The following is a 23,019-nucleotide window of genomic DNA, read 5'->3' on the forward strand; positions in this document are numbered from 1 at the left end:
CTCGCCATGCGGTGGTGGATACACACTCCACCTGTACCACAGCACTGTGGAGGCAGCGAGAGAGTTGCTGGATCGTACAAACGTTGTGAAACTCTCTTCTCGTCGGCGTCAAGGAGGTAACTTATACCCTGGCAAATGTGGAGCCCTACCTGTTCCATCTGTATGGGATAAGAGTTGTCCCCTCGGATGCATGGAGTTTCTCCGGATGCTTGTTTCCTCCCATATGTAAACCTCTTTAATTGGTCGTAACACCTTCATATATAGAGGATCGTAGAGCTTTGGCAATTATTGATCGTGCCTGCTCACCTCATGGCTGCTAACTTTATTGTTTGTCTGTGGTTCCTCACCTCCGAGTTCTCAAAAAGCGAAGACACAGTGAGTTGGTAACACGTTGCAAGTTGAAATGATTTACATTGGATGAGATGGGGCGCATTCCACGTGGTTTTGTCATGGGACCCTGGTAGCTATGGCAAACTAATTCACGACTCATTATGCATGTACCGTCAGTAAATCCACGATAGTTCCACGACCTCGGTGAGAATCTTCTCCGTCCCATGAACGCATTTTAAATCGAAACAAAGCTTTCAGTGTCGCCCACGAATCTCCAAAAACTAAAGTCGGTCTTATTGACAAACTATGACTATTACCACATGGTCTAGATTAGAAGACACACTTTCTTCCCTTTGCATTTTGAATTAAAAGTTGGGAGGAGGGGGGGGGGCGTGTTATCTTCCAGAAGGTGTGCGAGTGCGCGACGAGATTTGTAAAACTTTGACACCAGGCACAAGTTTCCGGATCATCTTATAATCTGGAGAATACGGTAACTAATCAAGGGACGGTGCCTCAAGGGCCAGGAATCAGCGTAAGCAAAGTCAATCTTTATTTATTCAAATACAGCAACACGGGTGTAGTTTAAATATGCTAAACAAATCAGAAATTTAAAAAAAGGTTTGTAAAGCTAAGAAACAGACGCACAAGCTGTGTGTAAACCATGCTTGTTGTAAACTAAGAAAGAGTGGAACTCTCCCTTGGTGGCCGACAAGTTGCAAAACACGTGGTTCTGTTCCGGGCGAAGCAGGCGTGCGAAGTTCTACTTTCCCACGGCCATTAAAGAGTACACCCAGGCCGTGCCGAACCATTCCTGGGGAAGGCCCTGTCCACTGGCTCTTTGTTTGGACCAACACTGCACCGGTTCCATGGGATTTGTCCCCCTCCTGCTCACTCTGACTGCGATCTCACTTTCTTCGTTAGTTTCTCAATCCTCTTGTCCTGGTGACGGTCACGGCAGCAGCATGTTGAGCAAGGCGGTCCAGACCTCCCTTTCCCTGGCGACGGACTCTCCAGCTCTTCCTTGGGAATTCCCGAGCGTTCCCAGGCCAGCCGAGCAACATAGTCCCGCCAGCGTGTCCTGGGCTGGTCCCGGGGTGTTCACTCAGTGGGAGGTGCCCGGCAGAGTTCCAGGGGGAGTCTACCGGGGGGCTTTCTTGCAAGGTGCCCGAACCACCTCAACTGGCTCTTCTCGATCCGGAGCAACTGCAACTCGACCCTTGAGGCTCTTCTGGATTACCGAGCTCCTCACCCAATCACGGAGAGTGAGCCCGGAAACCCTGCAGAGAAACCTCATTTCGGCCACTTGTATCCACGCGATCTCATCCTTTATTGCCCAAAGCTCATGACCATAGGTTACTGTTTGAACGTAGATCAACCTATAAACCGAGAGCTTTGTTCGAGAACTCGGCTCCCGTTTCACTATACTACGGAACGGTACAGCGCCCGCAACACTGCAGATGCCACACCGTTCCGCTGGCCGATCTCCCGCTCCCACTTACCATCACTCACAAAAGAGATCTAAACTCCTCCACTAAGGGCAGCTTTTCCCCCCTCACTTGGAGAGCACAATCCACCGTGTCCCAGGAATGAACCATGACCTCAGATTTGGAAGTGCTGGTCCTCACCCCAGCCGCTTCACACTCGGCATCAAACCATTCAAGTGCACGCTGGAGATCACAGAACGATGAGGAAAAGAGGACGTCATCTGCAAAAAGCGGCGACGCCACCTCCATGCCCCCGTACTGAACACTCCCCATACCTCGGCTGCGCCTTGATATCCTGTCCATGAAAATCACAAACAGGAGTGGAGACGAGACGCACCCTTGGCGGAGTCCAACACCCACAGTAAGCGACTTTGATTTAACACCAAGAATACGGACACAGCTCTCACTCTGGGAATGGAGGGACCGGCTAGCATGCAAAAGTGGCACCGGTACATCTTGCTTTCTAAAATATATAGAGGACTAATATTTGCTTGGGTTAACATGATGACGCTGCTCCAAGTTAAAAATCACTTTATTATAATTTTCCGCAGTTTTAGTTTTGCTAACAAATCAACGTATCTGAATCGATGCGTCGTCTCATGATGTGATGCCAATGGCACAAGCCGAATAAAACTGGAGGAAAGAGACCCTCTGAAAAGAACTCGCACGAAAAAAGACAGGCACGGCTGATGACGTCACTTGCGTTCACGTGCCAGCGGAGGTGCATTCTTTTTTTTGTGGGTGCACATTCTAAAAACACACACGCACAGCGCTGCGTGAGCCCGGACTCCAGCCCCGGGTGAGGTATAACGAGCGGCGACACGGCGCGTTCAACGACAGCGCGGGAGGGAGCACACATTCCCGACATCCTGAGCGGATCTATTTAAAATTCATTCCGCTGTCGACGACGCTGTGAACGCCATGGTCCATGGTTCGCGTCTGACGGCACGACCGGAAATGTATCACTGCCAGGGCGATTTGACCCGAGGTTTGGCCGATTGGAGACGTTGGGGAAAAGTTCACCAAATTTCGGATGAAAAGGAACGTTTGCCAACAACGCGCGGATCAGTGCGTAGGATGTGAAAGTGAACAGAGTGACAAGGCCACGATTGACAATGGGGGGGGGGCAAAATGATAGGGGTCTAGTAAACTAGCCAACCTGATGCTAGTGCGACCCCTAACCACACCCGCCATCTAGCCCTAATCCTAACAACCTAGACAAATAGATCCGAGCACTGTAGCACTCACCATAAATTTACTACCCTACCAGACACTAATCCGAAGTCGAACCAGAACAGCCATCCCGCGATTCTATCCTTAAACCTAGAAAGATCGACAACAAGATCCTAGCACTACACCTCACCACACTCGCCAACCAAAAACGAACCAAACCTCTAATCCTAAGTAGCTAACCTAGCACCTCACCCAATCATTGTACCAATGTTAAGGTTAGGGAAAGGTATACAATTATATTCAGGTCCTTATATGCAAGTATATAGTGATTATAGTAAGAATCCTATTGGCTAATTGCATGGGGTTATACTTCATGTCTGGCTGGCAAGTGTTGCTAAAGGGTGTAAGGCAGAGGTCGCAAACGGGTTTTGATTCCTTACCCGTACCCGTACCCGGCCGCACCAGGGTCGCAATCGGGTACCCGTACCCTACCCGATACCCGGCTACCCGTACCGGCCGGGTATCGGGTAGGGTAAGGGTACCCGATTGCGACCTCTGGGATGAAGCCATGTTGCAGGCGCGGGTGGGTTGATTCTAGGAACTTGAATTGTGAGAAGAGACAAGACGTTGGGAAATGAGTGACAAACGGTGACTCACCAGTGACTCACGGCCCACCCTGTACCCGTACCCGGCTGCACCAGGGTCGCAAACGGTTACCCGTACCTGGCCGGGTACGGGTAGCCGGGTATCGGGTAGGGTATGGGTATCGGGTACCTGGTTGCGACCTCTGGTGTAAGGTTATGGCTCGTCTCCAATTGGCTGGTGCTGCTACGCTGCACACCAGCAGGCTCCCCACTTGCTCGGGCCAACCCGTTGGCGCTTACAGCCTCGTCGACACGCCAACCCGACGCCGCACGTTTCAGACAGACGCGATGGGTCGCGCTACGAGAAATACTGCGACAACTGCACAATAACACGAATGACGAGCAAACGAGTGTGGGGATGGGGGGGGGCACCGAGAGAGGCAATACTGACACACCTTTGGTGTTGGTGTCTGACACGTGATTAAGGCGGGGGGTTGTGTAATTTGCAACGAAGCGAGAGGCAGCCAAGTGGTATCTGAGATCCTGCAGCTGGTGCCACCGAACTGGACTCCGATGTTGCTGTCGCCGCCGCCAGCCTCGCTCCAGCACGGGTTTCTTGGGCTGCAGGTCAGACCACGGTTGCACGTGCGACTTTCACGAGCGGTGCCGAAGAAACGGATTCGCGGCAGCACAGGTCTCCCATTCGTCTCAACGGGCCATCACCTGGTTTTGAATGAAGTCAATTGACCGCTTGATTGAATTGACGTTCGCCCCAACCGAGGGCGTTCGCTACCAGCCACGGAGAGCCGACGTGGCCAAGGCGCTGGCTGTGTCGACCCGGTCTTCCGAAGCACTTCCTGCGGTCCTCAAAAGCCAGGGCTGCATCATCCAGGCCGGTGCTGTCACGTGACAAACTAGATGAGTGTGCGAGACCTCCAGACCGCTTCAGATCTCACACTCATTTCGCCGGCGCGGGATCCGGTCTGGATGCTGCTGAAGGGAGACCCGCGATGGATGAACGGGAACTGTGCTGTGGGGTCACCGATGTCTCGTCTGCTGTAAATGTTTACTTTGGGTGAAATGTACCTGAATATAATTTACCCGTCGACATTCAAGCTGCACCTGATTTCGAGCACTCGCGCACGGTGACGCGCACCTGATTTTTTTAATGCTAGCTCCCCTCCATGGACTTTGTCCAACTCTTACAGCTCGTCGTGACAAATTTCATCCGATTCACACCAAGCACACGCCTCAACAGAAACTTTTAAAAAACCAAAGCTGAAATTGGGACAAAGTCAAGAATTGATCGCTGAAAACGGCGAGGGAACAGCAGGGCATGGGCGCAACACGGCGATCGTGGAGTTGCCGATTGCACCGTCACAATCGGCAACTCCACCCTCCCTCTCCCTCAGCGACGTCGCCATCGCTGCCATCAGTCGCGCTCCTCGCTGCCGCGGACGTAACTGCCTCCGCAAACCCTAAATTCCAGGGTAGTGAGATCTCCAAAAGCACCAGAACACACACATTTCATTGCTCAGGAGCAAACCCCAGCCGGGGATGCAGGGCCGCGATGGCAATGTGGCAGCGCCCTCGTCCTTTCCAATAAGCGCAGGGGTGGGGAGGCAGGCGAGCATGCACAGGCACGGGTGAGCTGCCTGGCCAACTGGCGGGCTTAGCCGGTTAGCTGGCGGGGCTGCTGGTTTACGCGGCGGACGGCCCTACACCTCGCCGAAGTTGAGGTGCCCGGTCTCCTCGGCGTGGCGCTGAGCCTCGCGTTGGCCCGTCAACCCCTTCTGGCAGGCGAGGCAGCGCAGGGCGAAGCGCGTCAGGTCGGTGAACTGCCGGCGCCGCTGCGCTTCCTCGGCCAGCTCCTGGGCCTGCGCGAGCGGCACATCGTCGGTCGTGGGGAAGAGCGTCCGTGGGGGGCGGTGGGGAGCACCGTCGGCGGGAGACAGCTCCAGTGGGTCGTAGTGTATGCCGTCGTAGATGAGGAGCGCGCGGCGCGCGTAGCCGGAGCCCTCGCCAAAGCGGTCGACGCGTAGAGTCTGCGTGTCGGCGACGCAGATCTCGCACTCGTAGAACCTGCGGGGGGCGTCGGAGAGAGCGGGCGGGTGGGCGGGCGGGAGGGGAGACACAAGGTGGCGGCAACTGTCAGGAACATATCTGGAGCGATTCACTCACTCGGTAGTGTGACAAGTCGTTGCGATTTGGGGTCATAATTTGGTTTGAGAATGGATTGTTTGTATACGGTATCATTTTGCATGGCCTCTCATCTGATCCTCATTTCTGTATGTATGGTTGTGTTTGCACCGTGTGCATCGAGTAGTTCATAGGCGCCGTCACGTGTGTTCTGTCAGCCAATCAGTCCCTGATTAAAACGGATCTGTATACTCATGATGCACACATCTCACACTGAATGCATAGAGCTATTAGCTTCCATTCATGCACTTTTTACGCCCATTTTTTCCTTTACGGCTAACGGTCAGAATGACGGCGAACAAACGAGACGGGCAGCACCAGCATCACAAACGAAGCAGCTCAAACGAGACGACAAGAGATGCGACGGAACAAGCGATCCCCCCCCCCCGCGCCGGCGTGATGCTGCTACTCACCTGGCGAGGATGGAGAGCTCGATGGCGCCTCCCCAGGTGTCCTCCTGCTCGATCCAGCGGCAGTACTCTGCGTTGGGCTTCCCGAGCAGCGCCTCCGAGTACGTGTCGGGCTCACCGGCCACGACGCTCGCGATCAGACGGCGCAGCTCGCGTGCGCGCCCGGCCGCGGTCGCGGCCGCCGCCGGCGCCGCCGCCACCGGCCCGTCCAGCGCGTAGCTCACGCTCGTGAAGAGGCACGAGTTGTCGGCGGGAACCACGTGCCGACTGAGCCGCATCGGCAGGGCCGGCGGTGGCGACGGTGGCGACGGTGGCGACGGCTGCTGGGCAGGCGGCGGGCGGGCGACGGGGCGAGCGGCCGGGCTCGCGGGCTGACCCGCGGGGCCTCTGGGCGACGGCGAGCGGTGGCGCTCGGCGGGGGCGGCGGTCACGCGGGGGCTCGGGAGGCCGTTGGGGCGGGTGGCCGTCTTGCGTCTCGCCATGTCCTCCTCCACGATAAGCGTGTCCCCTGGATGGAGGTTGCGGCGCAGAGCGGCGGCGCGTTTACAGCGTCGACGGTGCGCGGCAACGCAGCACGCCGGCGGCGACGCTAATAACGAGCGGCGCGGCAATTATGGGCGAGATCGGCGGCAGCAACGCTGATTGCGTAAAACGGTTCTCGTGACAACTGGTGAATTATCACCTGCCATCTAGATTTGAAGTTTTCGTGACTGCAGGGATCCATACTCTTTGGTTCTTTCGGCAAAGTCACGTAAGTATAAAATAAATTAAATCACGACGTTTCGGGCGCAACTGCTGAAGTGGGCACTTCAGCAGTTGTTTCTTGCTGTGGTTGTCCCACCTGATGACGGACGCTTGTGTTGCGCCCGAAACGTTGTGATTTTATTTATTTTATAAGATCCCTTTGCACTCCAATTCCCCAAACCAAACACAGGAGGGCGCACGAGTGCCTTCCAGAGCACAGGCTTCCTAAGCTGTGCGCCGCTACGTTTACTTGCGTAATGCAAGGACACACATGGGCCGTGCGGATCCCAACACACTACGCTGTCAATCAGCCCTCTCCCACTGAAACATAACTCTCATGCACAAGTGTACAACTGTCTATAAGAAGTAACACGTTCCCTGATTAAGCACTTTATTTTTTTTAGGCACTTCCTTGTGAACCTTGATTATTTTAACCAGTCCAGTGCATTTCCTGCTATGACCTGAGGATCGGAAACATTGACAGTGATCAAGGAAATAGAACGAAAGCAAAGAAAAAGTGTGCAAAGAGGCATGGAGATGTAAATAGCAACACATGGATAAGCAGCCTCGTGTCCTGTCCCATCGGCTACAGCTCCTCCACACAACACAAGCCACCGCTTGCCCCGGACTCACTGCGGAGTAGGTTAGCCCCCTTTAACTAGTTGTCCCAGGTAGCACCGCCCTCCAAATCTGCGAATGGTGGCGGTGCCGTCCACACCAGTCGCTTGTACGCGTCGACCACAGACAAACTGGTCGATCGCAAAACAAGTCGACCGATCGAGTTCATAGCTCCATCGTCCCAGCTCAGTCAAGTCCCAAGCCAGAGCGACTGCCAGCTCAAATGAGCTCTGGGATATTGGTGCTCAGCTCCTGTTAAGGACCCTGCAGAGCCAACGGTGGAAATTCCTCATTCCTATGGTGGTGGCAAGTCATTCCATAGCACACCCTGTTGATGTAAAACCATTTTATCCACCGCAGAGAGATAGATGATGGGCCGAGTCAACCCCCAACCAGGATCTGAACTCGCAACCTTTCGGCCCCACAACTGAGACAAAGGCGGTCTCGCGCCGCCTGCTGCCAGCCGCCCCCGCTGGTCACGCTCTCCTGGCCTACCGGACTTGACGTGCAGCTCGCTGAGCGAGGCGTCTGCCCTGGCCAAGTCGAGGTCGCAGGGTGGGAAGCCGGCCATGATGCGCTGGGCGGCAGGCGCGATGCCCGTGGCCTCGGAGAGTCGCGCCTGGAGCTCACGGAGGCTCGAGCGCTCCGACAGGCCCGCCACGGCGTGCGTGCCGCTCTTGCTCTTGCAGCGCAGGCGCAGCATGGTGGTGGCGCCGGCGGTGGCTGCAGTGGTGGCAGCGGCGCGGGCTGCTGCTGCTGGTGGTGGTGGTGCGGCACACGCAGAAGCACGCGTGTAAGCACACGCACACAGGTGTAAGCACACAAGCACACGTGCGCACGCACAGACGTGTACGCGTAAGCATATGAGCACACAACAGCCGCCATTTGCCAATAAGTGGCGGTGACGTCACCATGGCGCTTGTGCCAGGCTGGATGCACTTTTGAGGCCATGTGTAGTGTGGAAGGCTCGCTGCTGGCAGGTCACAGGAAAGACCCAAGTGTCATGGGTTAACCGAGATGACTGGCAGATGCAGCCTGTTTTCCCCACAGTGCCAACATGAACGCACAGACGCAAGGCACACACGTGCAAGCTCGTGCACACGCAGACGCATTCGTTTCCACAAATACCGACAGGACAGAAGCCCTAGCTCTATATTTAACAACCACACCCTAGCGCCGAGCCTAACCGCACTAGCCAGCCCTATCTCTGTCTCTAACCCATAACCTAAGCTACTTCACCTTGCCCCCTTTGTCGGTTTCCAGTTGACCTTGCACCCGACCAGCGTGTAGCACGAGCACACTTAGCAACCACCACATCGAGTCACGACCAACGGAACACTCACGGAGAGTGTAGCACAACAACCGGGCAGTAGGGTTGCCACCACACCCCACCATAGACATGCAAGTGTGGCTGCTTTTATCTGCTGCCCGGAGCTTCTATTTGTTTGCGATCTTCCCAAAGTGCTCAAATTATGCCGAGTTGACCTTGGGCCGTTCGACTGCAACTCGTGTCTCTGTGGGTGCAGAGCCTTATAATAAAAAACGCGGCGCATCGCTCGCAGCAACAAGTACATGCACGCTCAGGGACAGATACGCACGGGCAGTCAGAAAATACTTGGTCGTGTGTAAATATTGACTTGAGCAAAGTGGGTTTTTTGTTTAAATCAAAGAGACCAACGAATTTCTCACACCGCTTCAACGTCACACGTGGCCTCACGAGGGAGTGGAGATGCCTGTGCCGACGCCGGAACACCTGGAAATGTGGCACCAAGCATCGAGGTGCCGCGATGCGGATGGCATGTCCTCGCCGTTATCGTGTGTGAATGCACCATCTGTTTTATCATTCTTGTGCTCACCCGGTCAACCACACATTCCAGTTAACTGCTTGCTCGCTTGCTCACCCAAACATTCACCCACCCACTCACTCAGCCACTCACTCCCTGGTTCACTGAATCACGAAACTCAAATGCTCCCTCGAGGACCCACTCACTCATTCACTTACTCAATCCACTCACTCAACTGTTCACCCATTTACTCACTCGCTCTCTTCTTCATCCACTCAATCGCTCATTCACGTACTGACCCAGTCATCCAATGATCACTCCCTCACTCGATCATTCACTCACATGCACCCACCGACTCACTCACTATCTCAATCTCTCAATTACCAACTCACTCGCTCACTCACTATGGACTCGCTCACGAAGCTCAAACGCTTATCAGCAAACTCGCTTTGCTGCACACAGACCCCAAGCGAGCGATAAGCGTTCGGATGCGGCGGCCACTCGGCAAATTTCGCTGTCAAGTGTGCAACAGAGCACGATGACATAGTCCAATTTCCTGCGCAGAAGGAACGAACCGTTCTCGGATTAAAATGTAAAACCCGAAACAAGGCAAAGGAAACAACGGGGCGCAGACCGGGCCGTTAACAGCGCCTAAGTGTTTTACAGAACACCAATTAAACACATTCAGGAAAACCAGGGTCACTGTTATTTCGGAGGATGCGTTGAGGTCCGCCAATCCGCAAGCCGATACAGCGGCTCTGGTTACTGTTGGCCCTCATGGGCTATATTTTCCATCTCGCCTGCCCCCCCCCCCCTCTTCTTCTCTGGCCATAAATAACATACACTCACAGACCAAGATCCCACCACATAACCATACAGACTGTAGGGGGGACTGGGGCTGTTAGTGAGCACCTAGAAAGGTTGGCATGGTAAACGAAGGGGTGGTCTGGCCGGTACCACGTCCGGCCGCCTTTGTCTGCCCAGTGCTGAAGTTTACACACTGCACCAGGTACTTATTTAAAGCTGAGTTGACCTAAGCTAGGTCCGGGACAAATTCAGATATTAGTGGGCCGTGAGTGAGGAATCAAATGCGTCGCCGCTCACCACAAACAAAGATCCCCCGTATAGCTTTAACAGACTGTTGGGGTAAGTGCTGTTAGCGAGCATCTATGAAGGCCGGCATGGCACACGAGGGGTTGGGGTGGCCAGCACCACGTCCGACCACCTTTTTCTCCCGAGTGTCAATGTTTACACACTGCACCAGGTACTCATTTGAGGCTGAGTCGACCTAGGGGAGGCCCTGGACCAATTTAGATAATCGTTACTGGTGTCGGGTAGCTGGGTTCGAAGGGCAGTGCGCTAACCGCTACACTGGCGCTCCAACACACATGCAGACACAACAACAACCGCCATTCGCCACTAAGTGGCGGTGACGTCACCACGACGCTTTTGCCAGGCTATGTGCACGTTGAGTCCACGTGAAGTGTCAAACGCCCGCTGGCAGGTCACAGGATAGACCCAGGTGCCACGGGTCGACTGACTGAGATGACTGAGATGACTGGCCGATGCACCACCTGTGCCCCCTAGTGTACCAACTTACTGTGCTTTAGCCACCCGGCGCTCCGCTGGTTGTTGTGAGCATCGCTCCATCCTCCTTGTTGTTGGAGGGCGACTGCCTCGAACTGCCCAGTAGTGTCCTTCACGAGCCTCCTCCACAGAGGCCGATCTTGACACCGCTGGTACCAGGCATCAGCAAGTCGACTCAGCTCCACATCCTCCTGTACCACATCACTCTATCTCTTCTCTAGCCCGTGCCGCGCCCGTTTAGCCCCCTCGATCCGGCCGAACAAAAGCTGTTTAGGCATGCGGTGGCTGGGCTTTGCGGGCTACATGACCCAGCCAACGCAGCCTTGCCTGCCGGAGGAGCTCACCGATGGGACTTTGTCCTGGATCTTTCAAATATTTGTGAGCTCCTCACACAATCTAGCCTGGTTAAACCCAGGATAGATCGTAGGCAGGCCAGCGTAAATGTTTCTAAACAGCGAAAATGTTCCATTAGGGGGGTCCACGTTTCGCAAGCATAGAGACGGGAGGGAATGACTGTGGCAGAGAAGACCTGAAGCTTCATGCGGAAAGACAGACCAGGTAGCTTCCACACAGCATTACGCAACCGATGAAAAGATAATGCCGTTCGACTGATTCAGAGTGAGACGTCTGCTGTTAAACCGGAGCTGGTCATGAGCACACTGCCCAGGTATAGGAAACTCTCCACTCTCTCCACAACTGCCCTATCACCAATTGGGAGTTGTGGGGGTGGAGTGTCCAATGGTACAAAATACCCAGGCAGGTGCTTAGTTCTGGTGGGGCTGATGGTAAGGCCCCACCTCTTAGTGGCAAGCTCCAGGTTCAGCATGGTTGAGCAATGGGGAGCCATCCCTTGACCGCACCCGGGCATCGAATCAGCCTCCTATTGTATCTGTACCAGATGGAAATTCCTCCGGTACAGCGATTGAAAGCTTCATGAACTACATCGTCGAAATAGATGTTAAATAATGTGGGAGCCAGAGGACATCTCTGTCGCACCCCAAGGTGTACAGGGAATGGCTCCGACTCCCAGCCACGTAGTTTTACCCGGGCCCGCTCACCATCATGAAGGTCCTTAATGATCGTGAACAGAGGGTCAGGGACTCCGAAAGCACGAAGAACAACCCACAACCCAGGCCGACTGATGGTAAAATAGGCCTTGACCAGGTCAATAAAGCAGAGATGTAGGTCTTGTTGGAATCCCTACACCTCTGCTGTAGCAGACGGACAGAAATATGGCATCTGTGCAGGACCACCCTTTCCTGAAACCGCATTGGGGCTCCACAAGCCTCTCCTCAGCATGCCTAGCAAGGACGATGTTGAATAATCCTTGCCAGGACCTTTCCCGGCACACTGAGGAGTGAGATGCCCCTGTAGTTGTTACAGTCTGTGCTTTCCTCCTTCTTAAAGAGGGGGACCACCAGGGCATCCTTCCAATCCTGCGGAACCCGTCCAGTGGTCCAGACTTTTGTTATAATGTCATGTAGGGCAGTCTGTGCACAAACGCCACCCTCCCTCAGCATTTCGCTTGGGAGATCATCTCTGCCCAGTGCCTTTCCTTCCTGGTCTCAGACTCCGAATCGCCTTCAGTACTTCCTCAACAGATAGCAACTCATCCAGCCACTCACAGGGGGTGACGTCTTCTTCCAATATTTGAGGCACCACAGCCTCGGCAGGGTCATCCCTACTTTGTCCCACGTTGTTTTCCAGGCAAAGAGATTTCCCCTCCCCCAGGACCTCACACACACCAACACACACGACTCCCGCTGCTTGTAAGACAGGCACTGTACAGTAGGCAATGGGATTCTTGACAAAATGGCCGTAACACATGACACTTGCTCCACCGATGGCGATGCCAACATTGGCGCGATTTTGCCAAAAATGAGAAGAGGAAAAGTGTTCGGCAACGCGGCGTAAATCTGGCCCCGCCGAGCACCAACCGGGATAGCGTTGCAAGCGAGTGAAAAGAAAATCACCACGACCGGCTGGGATAACGAATGTTGTCGACGCTGGCCGTTGTAAACAAACGCGATTCAAATCATGTTTGGCGGCTAAATTCCTATCGTCAAGCCACTCGATCAGATGGAACGAGACAAGAAAGACGTAACATCGCTGTCGCCTGCATGTCGAGGGGATTGGAGTTTAACCACGAAGTAAAAATAATCCGTGTAAGGGGTTAAAACGAGGAAGCAAGCAGCAACGAATGACCACGACCGGAGAATGGGAGAATCGGAAGAAGTTCGTCCGGTCTCAACATCAGCTGCCACGTGATGACTGACGGAGAAGACGACAGATCTGCTTTGCCTCTCTATCTCAGCATGCAAATAGGTCCTCAAAAGTGAAAGCCCACCGCGTCTGCCTGGTCTTTCCCACAACGCCCTCCTCTTAAATCCTTCTCCTCCCTCTGTCCCCGGACCCCCCCTCCGTACGTTAATTTATTGCCAGCGCTTCCCGCTCTGGTCGGAATGCGAGGTCTTCAGAGTAGCGAATTCCTGCATCAACAGTAAGTCTGCTCTCGTCTGTCATCGTGTTGAGATGTAAACATGTTACGTCACAGTGAACGTTAAGGAAGTTACGTGTGGCTTTGACAGGAGGCGTCGCTGGATGGGATGATGGCCAACGAAGGGGATTGGTTAGAGAGCGGCAGCCAAAGGGAACGTACCTAGAGGATGACCGCCGGAACAAGATGGATCATTGTATCGTGAGACCGTGAAAAATGGTGACTGCTTGAGGAATCCTTCATCCAGCAGTGGATAAATCATAGATGACGATGATGGATTCTACCTCAGTTTTAATCCAATGCCCAATCTTTATACGACAGTCAAAAGGACATCAGTCCCTCTCCATAAAAAGTATATTTTTCCAGTCCATCAGCATATGGGCGTTCTAGACTCATGTTTCATTTGAGCATTGATTTAATTAGGCAAACTCTGGCACGTTATTATTTCTACAAGTGCCCATAGAGATAAACGTCTCTAAATCAAGACACAGCCGGAGTCAGACGAGAGGCAGCAACTAATCATTGGGGGCCTGGTGGAGCCTGACCCTGCCAAAGATAAAGAACAGTTTATAGACAGCATATTGTGATGTTGCGAGTAAAATCGGTACTCCCTAACCGAGGGATTATGCCAATCACCAGACCATTAGGGGGTTACATCCAGTGCGGAAATATAATGTCCGATTAAGTTACTGTGGCTGCTGACGGTGGTTGTGGTGATGGTGTTGGCGATGATGGCAGTAATGATAATAATGCCGCAGATGTGGTGAAGATGATGATGGTGGTGGTTGTTATTTTTATAATGCCAATTCTGATGGTGACTGTAATAATGGCAGCGGTGATATTGGCGGTGGTGATGGTGGTAATAGAAGTGCTGGTGATGTCAGTGTTGTTGGTGATGATGACAATCAATAACAGAAGTGGTGGCTACGATGGTGTTTTAATGATGGCAGTATCAATGATTATAAAGGCGAGGACGATTATGACAGTTCTGTTGACGTTGGCGATGTTGAAGGTTGATGATGACAATAGTCTTGATAATTACAATTACTTTTGCAGCAACTCATCGAAGAACATACAGCAGCGCGTGCTATTTAAACGCAGCCGTCATACGACACGGGCAGCCCTCGTACAGAAGGGACGCATGCACACGCGCGCACGGGGCCACGGGGAAAGCGGACGGCACAAACACAACACCCGTGACTCCAAGCCGCCTGGAATTCCTGCACGTGCACACAGTAGGCGGACGCGCGCGCGAGGCGAAGCGAGGGTTCGCGTCAGGAGACAGACGCTGGCCTCCTTCCTAAATTAGTGCGGCAGCGGCCGCGGCGTGGCCCCGCGTCCTCACGCTCCCGCGGCGTTTCGCCGCTCACGGAGGAGGGGTGGGCGAGAGCTTCCCGACCGCTGCCACAAAACCAGGTCAAAGTGCGTCCCTGCTCAGGGATGAGCTCCGCATTGGGGCCCTGTGCCCATCTCTGTTGGCGGGCCCCAGAGCCACAGGAGTGAGAACTCCAAACAGATGGCCCAGAAGTAGAGCGAGTGGCTCGCAATCATCAGAAGGTTGCAGCTTCAACTCCTGGTGGCCGATTGACACAGCCCCATCGTCTCCTCTGGGGTCGCTAAAATACAAACCACTTCGTGGGTAAGTCAACAGTGGCTGTCCAAAGGTCAAATTCGCATACTGTTTATGAATGCGAGTGTGCATGCATATTCATGTGGAAACATGTGCACACGTGCGTTGCTGTAATTTTCATGTACGTGTCTACGTGTTTATATGTGTGAATGTTTGTGCATGTGCGTGTTGTGCGCGCGTGTTGTACGTGCGAGCATGTGCGCTTGTTGTTGCTCCAGTTCAAGGTCGGTCAGGACACAGATTTCGCGGCACACACTGTTTGGTGTAACACGAATCATGCCTCGGCCAAAATAGAGTAAAGGTTCGTGCCACTGGGGGTGCCGTATTTGAGCCAAAACACCGCCCCCCTTGCTGCTCACGAGCCGGTCCACAGAGCCCACGCGGGGTCGAGGGAGTGGCCTCAGCAACGTCCAACATTAAAGGGAAAATGTTAACAAAACACCATTGTTTACGCACACACCGCACACTGTAATGGCAACTGTGATCACGTAAATGCCACGGGCGTTTGCCATTTACCTTAACGAGGGCAGGTTGTTCCCTGGACCGATTCCAACGATGAATGTTTTGCTCAGCGTCCAGGAGTCCCTTCTCGAGGATATTTTGGCCGACTATCCCACGCTGGCCAAACGCCGTGGAAGAAGAGGCGGAAGTTCTGGCACTTTACCCCACCACACACATTCCTGCCCATTGTGACCGTGGCATACCCATGTATACTGCTGGGAGGACAGAGGCAGAACGGGATGAAAGGAACTTGCCCAATGTTTCAAACTGCCGTGCCAGGAAGTCGAACCGGTGGGTCCAGTACGCATCCATATCCCTATTCTACAAGAATGCAGGTACTGATCGGTGGAATGTGGAATTGGCACCAGAGTTCAAAGACCCCCTAAGGAAGTATGTGATGACCAACGCACATATGCGAAGGGGGGACGCATTTTAGGCCAGATTTGCATCTTGACGCATCGGTCGAATGAAGCTGACTTCACTCCACTGGTTGATGACAATGACATTAGCACATTCGTTTGCATATCCCCTCACAAAAAGCAACAGCCCGGATAAACATCGCATTTTGACTTGTTTCTTAGTGTATTGTTTAGTGCTATGAAGATGGGAAATTGCCCAAGATGTCACTCATATTTTTCTACTTTTAAGACCAGTCTTATTGACCAATGTGTTGACGTTTTTGTTATGCGATACGAGTGCAATTAAATGTTTACTATTTCCCTTTGACTATTGGTCAGTTATATTATCTCGGATTTACACTACAGACACTTTTAATGAAGTGGGGAATCATTCGTATGTATAATTCTCAATTATCCGTGGATAAGTTTATTTGGGTTGCAAGAGGCCCTTGTAGATGACAGAAGTGACTTGAGCACGATGACATTTTAAAGTGGTGTCCAGTTGAAATTATTTTGCACTCTCGTACCCGATTAGTGAGGCTAAGGTGATTGCAATAATGGATAAATATCGTCTGCAGGCCATTTCAAAGTGGCAGGCCTCATGTGGTTCATGTTAAATGGAGTTGCGTTCAGCCCCCTGGCCATGTCACGATGAAAAACAATTATCACTCCACCACGACATCCCTGCCAGGTTCGGTGAATTATCTTCACTCGTGCTGAAGACACGGCGATTTGTTCAGACCGGGAATGAGGAACATGTCGCCCTCACAAACCAAAGCAGCTGATGGCATCCATCACATCACTTCAACCCAGCCGTTCACCAACCCTCCCGCACACCCGCTGCCGCCACCACCTTCACCGTCACAAACCAAACCAGCCTTGCTCGAGCCATCACCGTAAGTCGACAGCTTTGACAGGCGGCCAGGGGAAGATGAGATTTAAACTCAACGACGCGCCGTGATACCTCCAGACGGAGTTCATCAAGGTCAGCAGTTTCGAGCTGTTACAGTGAAGCCATGACTGGAATACAAGCAAGATATCAAAATAATGCCCCAAGCCAAGGGGCTACGATGCCACGTGATGTTGACAAAATGTCCCATGGCATGCAAGGCAGGATGGGGGAGGACCGATTCTATGGTCACAGTTGCACGCTTTGCTGGATAGAAGTCGCCTTTAAAGTAGATTATTACCGTCAAATGTTAATTTTCAACAGATTTTTTCTTGCCAAAAAATACCACGCCAATTTTTCTAAAACCAACGATGCAATAAACCGGCGAAGGTGATGTGTTTGGGCTGTCTTGTCTATCTATTCTATTTCGAATTGATATAGCGCAATTGTAAAATTGTGAATCTTGGTCTAGTATGTCTCCAGAGCTAAATGTAAACCCTAAATTGTTGTTGTGCAATTCACAATGTAATTGTAATTTTAGATGACTATGCCGTTGTAATTGCAATTGTAATTTAATCGCTGGCGTGACACATTTATGAAGATGGTCCTGAACAAGTGCTGTTTATATTCCATATTCTGATACAGCAATCAGTCTCTAAATAACCACTAAAACATTTAAGAGACCCAGTGCCAGGCCAGTGGTAGGTGCACATAAACAAAAACAACCTTGCCAACTTAATAATTAACACTGCCTTGAGAAAACAAGGAAATTAGATGTGTTCCCCCCTTATTTATAAACCAGTGTTAACACCAAACTGTGCCAGTTACTTGGTTTGTGCACATTACAATTACAGGACTGTTTACTTACCACAGAATAGCGCTCATTTATTGGCCATGGTGAGATGATGATTACGATGTACTGATTGTGAGCGTGTACTGGTGATGATCACAAAGCAATGGCCATTTTATCATACCCAGTAAAATTATGATGTATGGATGGATGACGATTATTTACCGATGATCATGATGGTGTACCGCTGGTGAATGTGACAATATACGATCGTGACAATCACAAAGGAGTGCTCATGTTACCAACCCCCTGCAAAGGAAGATGACAATTATGATACAGTACTAACGAAAACGTCAATCGCGGTTTGAACTAATGAAGCAAGCACCGACACCAATGCCAGCCATTGATCAATCCCCTGGTGGATGACGGACCCCTCGTGTCGAGCAGTGTGCGGGGTTCTGATAAAACGCACTTGGCACAACATTCACAACCGTTGGCATCTCGAGAAGACTCCATACGAATACATTATTTGGTGGCGGTGCGTTTTGGAAACAATTGTGCTCGTGTGTTGCACAAGCACAATTAACAACAAAAAATCACTAAAAACGTTCGTTCATAACACCGCTTTAAAGTGCTCCAAAGAAGGGCCCATTGCCCAAAATGCATACCTGTCAAACCCTCATCAGTGCCTACTTCATACAGACCAATTCAGACCTTATTGGTCACCCCGTGCCCTTCTAAATCTCAATGTTCATCCTACAAAGCCCCATGACAAGGAAGAACTACAAACAAATAGATTTTAAAAAAATTCGTTGCCCGTATTAAAACGGCTGAATGCCGTATTCAACCTGAACTCTCAATGTCGCTGTACAGGAATATGGATAAACCGTGTGGGTTAACAGGTATGAAAACGTCCCCATATGTTTTTCCTTTTAAGGCCAGTGTCACTGACGGATGTTGAGTTTTAATATTCTATATGAAAATAACGTTAAACCGAGACACATTCCATACGATGTGCACCATAAATGTATGCGCTGATTGTGGTGCGATGTTCATATGAACTGCCTTGTTCCTGTTCTAGATGCCGTATTCATTGTTTAAAACTTTAAGTTTACGATGCAAATATGAGTGTTTGTGTGTGTGTACTTGTCATGAATTGTTATTGTGTATTGGGAGAGCAGTAGTGTAGCGGTTAGCGCGCTATGAAACCGGCCATACGAGTTTGATTCCTGCTCATGGCCAACACCAGTGACGATTATCTGAACCAGGCCTAGGCCTCCCCTGGGTCGACTTGGCCTCAAATGAGTACCTGGTCTAGTGTATAAAACATCCGCACTCGGTAAACAAAGGCGACCGGGCGTGGAGCTGGCCACCAACCCCCTCGTGTGCCGTGCTGGCCTTCATAGCTGCTTGCGAACAGCGCTTGCTATGGATGTGTTACTTGAAACCCCTGGACCGCCCTTGCATTATGTCCCATCTCAAGGGATTTATCCATGCTTCACCACACCAGTCAATGCGGGTTCATGCAAGTGGGAGAGCACAGCACAAGGTGAGTTTATGATTGTGTGTATTGGTCCTCCCATCGTGCATTACGTCTCATCATCACACTGTGTGTGGAATGCACACAGCCTTGTTTCAGACAAAGAGTAAAATGTGGATGCATTATTTCCGGGAGCAGTAGGATGAGACAAATGTGTACAGTGTGAAATATTTTTTGTTTTATAAAGCCTAGTTTGTGCAAACTGCATCTCACAATCACCGAGGAACCACAGACAAGCTGAACGGAAGCAGCTTGGCAGTGAGGCGATGTCAACAATTGCCCAAGCTCTGCGGTTCTCAATATTGTGTGTTCATACTTGTTATGAGTCATCAGCAGAGAATAGACATAATTGCGTTCTGCTGCCTTGTGCCTCACGGGCTATTATGTGGAGCAGCAGGCTCGCAAAATATCCGAGTAAAAACAACACGAGGAAATTGAGCATTCGATACGGCAAATGTGATATTGTGACCGTAGCCTCAACCCTACCAGACAGGGTGCCTTCCTTGCACATGGCATGGCAGTGCAGCATAATGCTAGGCGTGTATAGTTCACACAAGCCTAGCTTTAAACCACCAACACGCATCGTCCTACTGATGTCTCAACATTAAAACAAATCATGGATTATAATGGATATTGGTATGGTCGATGATGATGATGTTGAGTGATGATGCAGACATCTTGTGATGAACTAAAAACAAAATAAAATGCAAATAAATGTGTCAATAACACTGTGGTCTTATAAAAGTTGACGTTATGGGCGGTGGCCCTTCCTCACAACACATAGGCGTGGGAGGTAAAGTGGTCTCTGCATATGTTATGGTTCTTTCGGTAAAGTCGCGTAGATATAAAACAATTATAACAATCAAATAATAAAAAATAAAGTGAATAAAAAATAATACAAATATCACGACGTTTCGATCGCAACACAAGCGGTCGTCATCAGGAATAGGGAGTGGCCTCTGCATGTGCTGTGTTGTGAAGGGTCATTGCCTGAAACGTCACATATATAGTTGTTTTAGGTCACACAGTGATATTGACAATTGCGCTCAGTTTTGTTGTTGTTTGTGCACCACAGCCAACGCAGTATCAGCGAATATTTAATATTTTATGGGTTCAGATGTGAATGGGGTAATGAGGCGTTTTAATTTTGTGAATGTAATAATAAACTGATTATGTTAATTCGGTTAATGATGTTGTGTTTTACAATGTGTTGGTGTTTTACGAGGACTTTTATGATGAATTTGATGATTGTGATGAAACAACGTCTTGATTAGTTGATTACGAAGTTGACGATGATGTGCTGATGAAAACGTGACGATGAATTTATTATTTTATTGAGAAGGAATGATGCTGCTGCTGATGATTATTGTAATGCTTGTTTACCCCAGAAAGTTTCACCGAATAGCGTGACTTTTTTAAAAGATTTTTTGCAGTTTGGGACAACGGTAGCTACGCATTATTCTACGTTGCCACACAACGGTCGACTCTTGCGAATGATTTCACACGGGATCTTCAACGCCCACTGTGGTTAACGCAATATTAACCAGGGCGGCCGCAGCATTGGAACCGTAAACGTCAGCAAAAAACGCAGCTAACTCGCTACTATGGCAATGCCCCATGATGCTGTTTGGCCTCGCCTCACAAAGCAACCCTTCTGTTTACTCTGTTGATACTGCTGATGAAGATGTTGTTGTGCTAATGATAACAATAACGCTGCTATTGATGATGGTGGCGGTATTAGGAGCCCTTCTGCTCACTCTGCGTTGCTAATGCGACGATGATGATTGTGCTTATGTTGATGTGCTGATGATGCGGCTGTGATAACAGTTAGGCCTGGTCTTACAAAGGAATCCCTCTGCTTACACTGTGCTGCTGATGACGATGGCTGTGGCCGATGAAGATCGTGTCGATGTGCTGATGATGGTGATAACTGCTGCTGCGATGGCGGTGTTAGAGGCCCGGCCTCACAAAGGAACCCCTCTTGCTTGCACAGTGCTGACGAGGAAGATCGTGTCCATGTGCTGATGCTGTTGATGATGCCAAGGCGATAGGCCTGACATCACACCCCCCCCCCCTCTTACCTACCTACAATGTGCCGATGATTTAATAATGCTGCGGTGAAGATAATGTTGTTGATGCTGATGTTAGGCCTGTTCTCACAAAGGAACTCCTCTGCTTAACACTGTGGTTGATGTTACTGATGATGATTTGGCGATGATGATGGTGATGTTGGGTCTGGCCTCACAAAGGAACGCCTCTGATTAACACTGTGGTTGATGATGGTACTGATGATGATGATGTTGCTGCTGATGATGGTGATGTTGGGTCTGTCCTCACAAAGGAACGCCTCTGATTAACACTGGTTGATGATGTTGCTGATGATGGTGCTGATGATGATGTTGCTGATGATGATGGGGATGTTGGGTCTGTCCTCACAAAGGAACTCCTCTGCTTAACACTGTGTTTGATGTTGCTGATGATGTTACTGATGATTTGACGATGCTGATTTGGCGATGCTGATGATGATTTGGCGATGCTGATGATGATGTTGGGTCTGTCCTCACAAAGGAACGCCTCTGCTTAACACTGTGGTTGATGATGATGGTGCTGATGATGATGTTGCTGCTGCTGATGATGATTGTGATGTTGGGTCTGGCCTCACAAAGGGCGCTTACTCTGATCTCCAGTCGAGGCGGCCGGCCCCGTGAGGCTTGTACCGTTACCGGTCGCACAACGGCAACAGCAGAAGTAACGGCGACGGCATTCGCGTGACAGGATGACTTTTTAAAAACAACAACTGTAATTTAAAAACAACCCAAATCAAAATTAGCGCCGAGTCACTAAGACTATTTACCCTCGGCCACCGGGTTCCTTACATGCTCTGACGTCATATGAACGCTGTGCCCCCGTGACGTCATGTCGAGGATACGCCCCGCGGCAACGTGACGTCACCGCGAGGACGCCTGTGCGATGACGTCATCGCTCGAGGTTAATGGGACAGGGACGACGAGTAAAAGGGGCCGTCCATGAATGACGTCACGCGATTTTGGACGATTTTTGACCCCCCCCCTTCGTCACACGGCGTCACAAAAAGTCAGACCCCCCCCCCTCAAATGTGACGTCACAAAGCTCTGCCCCCCCCAAAACCATATTTCCATTTTGAAAATAAAAGATGCTTCAAATCGCTTTAAACTATTGTCATTGTAGTGCGTATTTAATGTGGCGCTGCACTCTGATGTTGTAGGAGAAACCATTTATTAAAAAGTCTATTTAATTAAGTAGAACGTGTTGTCTATATTTATTTAAAGTTGCGCATTTTGATGTGACGTCACATTTCTCCCCCCCCCCCCCCTCGTCACATCGTCACAAATGTCTGACCACATCCCCCCCCCCCCAATAGGCGCGTGACGTCATTTATGGACGGCCCCAAAGGCGCAGCCCTGCAATTGCTTGCTTTTATCCACTGCTGGGGAAACCCCTCCCCCCACCCTTCCACCTCCTACAGGGACTTGGGATATGAAACTCTAAACAACACTGGCCCTAAAAGCTACAAATAGACAATCCGATCCGGAGAATTCGGCAATGATAGCAACATTGGTTATCGTATGATCAAATTATCAGGAATTCACCCAATCTCGGAAGGGGCCGTAAGCTAAGCAGGATTTGCTTGCGCCTGCCTACCACTTGGATGGGTGACTTCCATGCATAATAGGTGTTATAGGCTGCTTCGGGGTTATTATCCAAGAAAGCCACGCTGAGTCATAGGATCATGTTTTAGGAGGGTCCTACACTGTGTTTTTATTTTGTTTAGGGGCCGTCCATAAATGACGTCAAACACCTAGGAGGGTGGTGGTTCAGACA

At 51.0% G+C, this 23,019-nt stretch overlaps 1 protein-coding gene across 3 annotated transcripts; it reads right to left on the reverse strand.

The window, feature by feature from the left end:
• Positions 1–863: 863 nt before the first annotated feature.
• YOD1 (YOD1 deubiquitinase) lies at positions 864–22,091 on the reverse strand. Of its 3 annotated transcripts, none has more exons than XM_061566960.1 (4): positions 22,035–22,091; positions 8,038–8,298; positions 6,184–6,688; positions 864–5,653 (listed from the first exon to the last, which is right to left on the reverse strand). In XM_061566960.1, the coding sequence occupies exons 2-4, from the start codon at positions 8,243–8,245 to the stop codon at positions 5,290–5,292; spliced, it is 1,077 nt and encodes a 358-aa protein (XP_061422944.1). In that variant the 5' UTR covers positions 8,246–8,298; positions 22,035–22,091; the 3' UTR covers positions 864–5,289. The 3 variants fall into 3 exon arrangements, with proteins under 3 accessions (XP_061422944.1, XP_061422943.1, XP_061422942.1); XM_061566959.1 differs by having other exon boundaries at positions 8,038–8,295; positions 21,834–22,068; XM_061566958.1 differs by having other exon boundaries at positions 21,834–22,067.
• Positions 22,092–23,019: the final 928 nt, after the last annotated feature.

Source organism: Lethenteron reissneri, chromosome 38 (assembly GCF_015708825.2).
Source record: "Lethenteron reissneri isolate LAM-NWPU_2019-01 chromosome 38, ASM1570882v1, whole genome shotgun sequence".
Classification (NCBI taxonomy): Eukaryota; Metazoa; Chordata; class Hyperoartia; order Petromyzontiformes; family Petromyzontidae; genus Lethenteron; species Lethenteron reissneri.

What these genes read in the sequence shown, in the direction of transcription:
- YOD1 (XM_061566960.1), bottom strand. Translation starts at nt 8,245, where the DNA reads ATGCTGCGCCTGCGCTGCAAGAGCAAGAGCGGCACGCACGCCGTGGCG. An exon ending in CGAGCTGCACGTCAAGTCCG is followed by an intron (nt 6,689 to 8,037) that starts GTAGGCCAGGAG and finishes ACCTCCATCCAG; the next exon opens with GGGACACGCTTATCGTGGAG. An exon ending in GAGCTCTCCATCCTCGCCAG is followed by an intron (nt 5,654 to 6,183) that starts GTGAGTAGCAGC and finishes CGCCCCCCGCAG; the next exon opens with GTTCTACGAGTGCGAGATCT.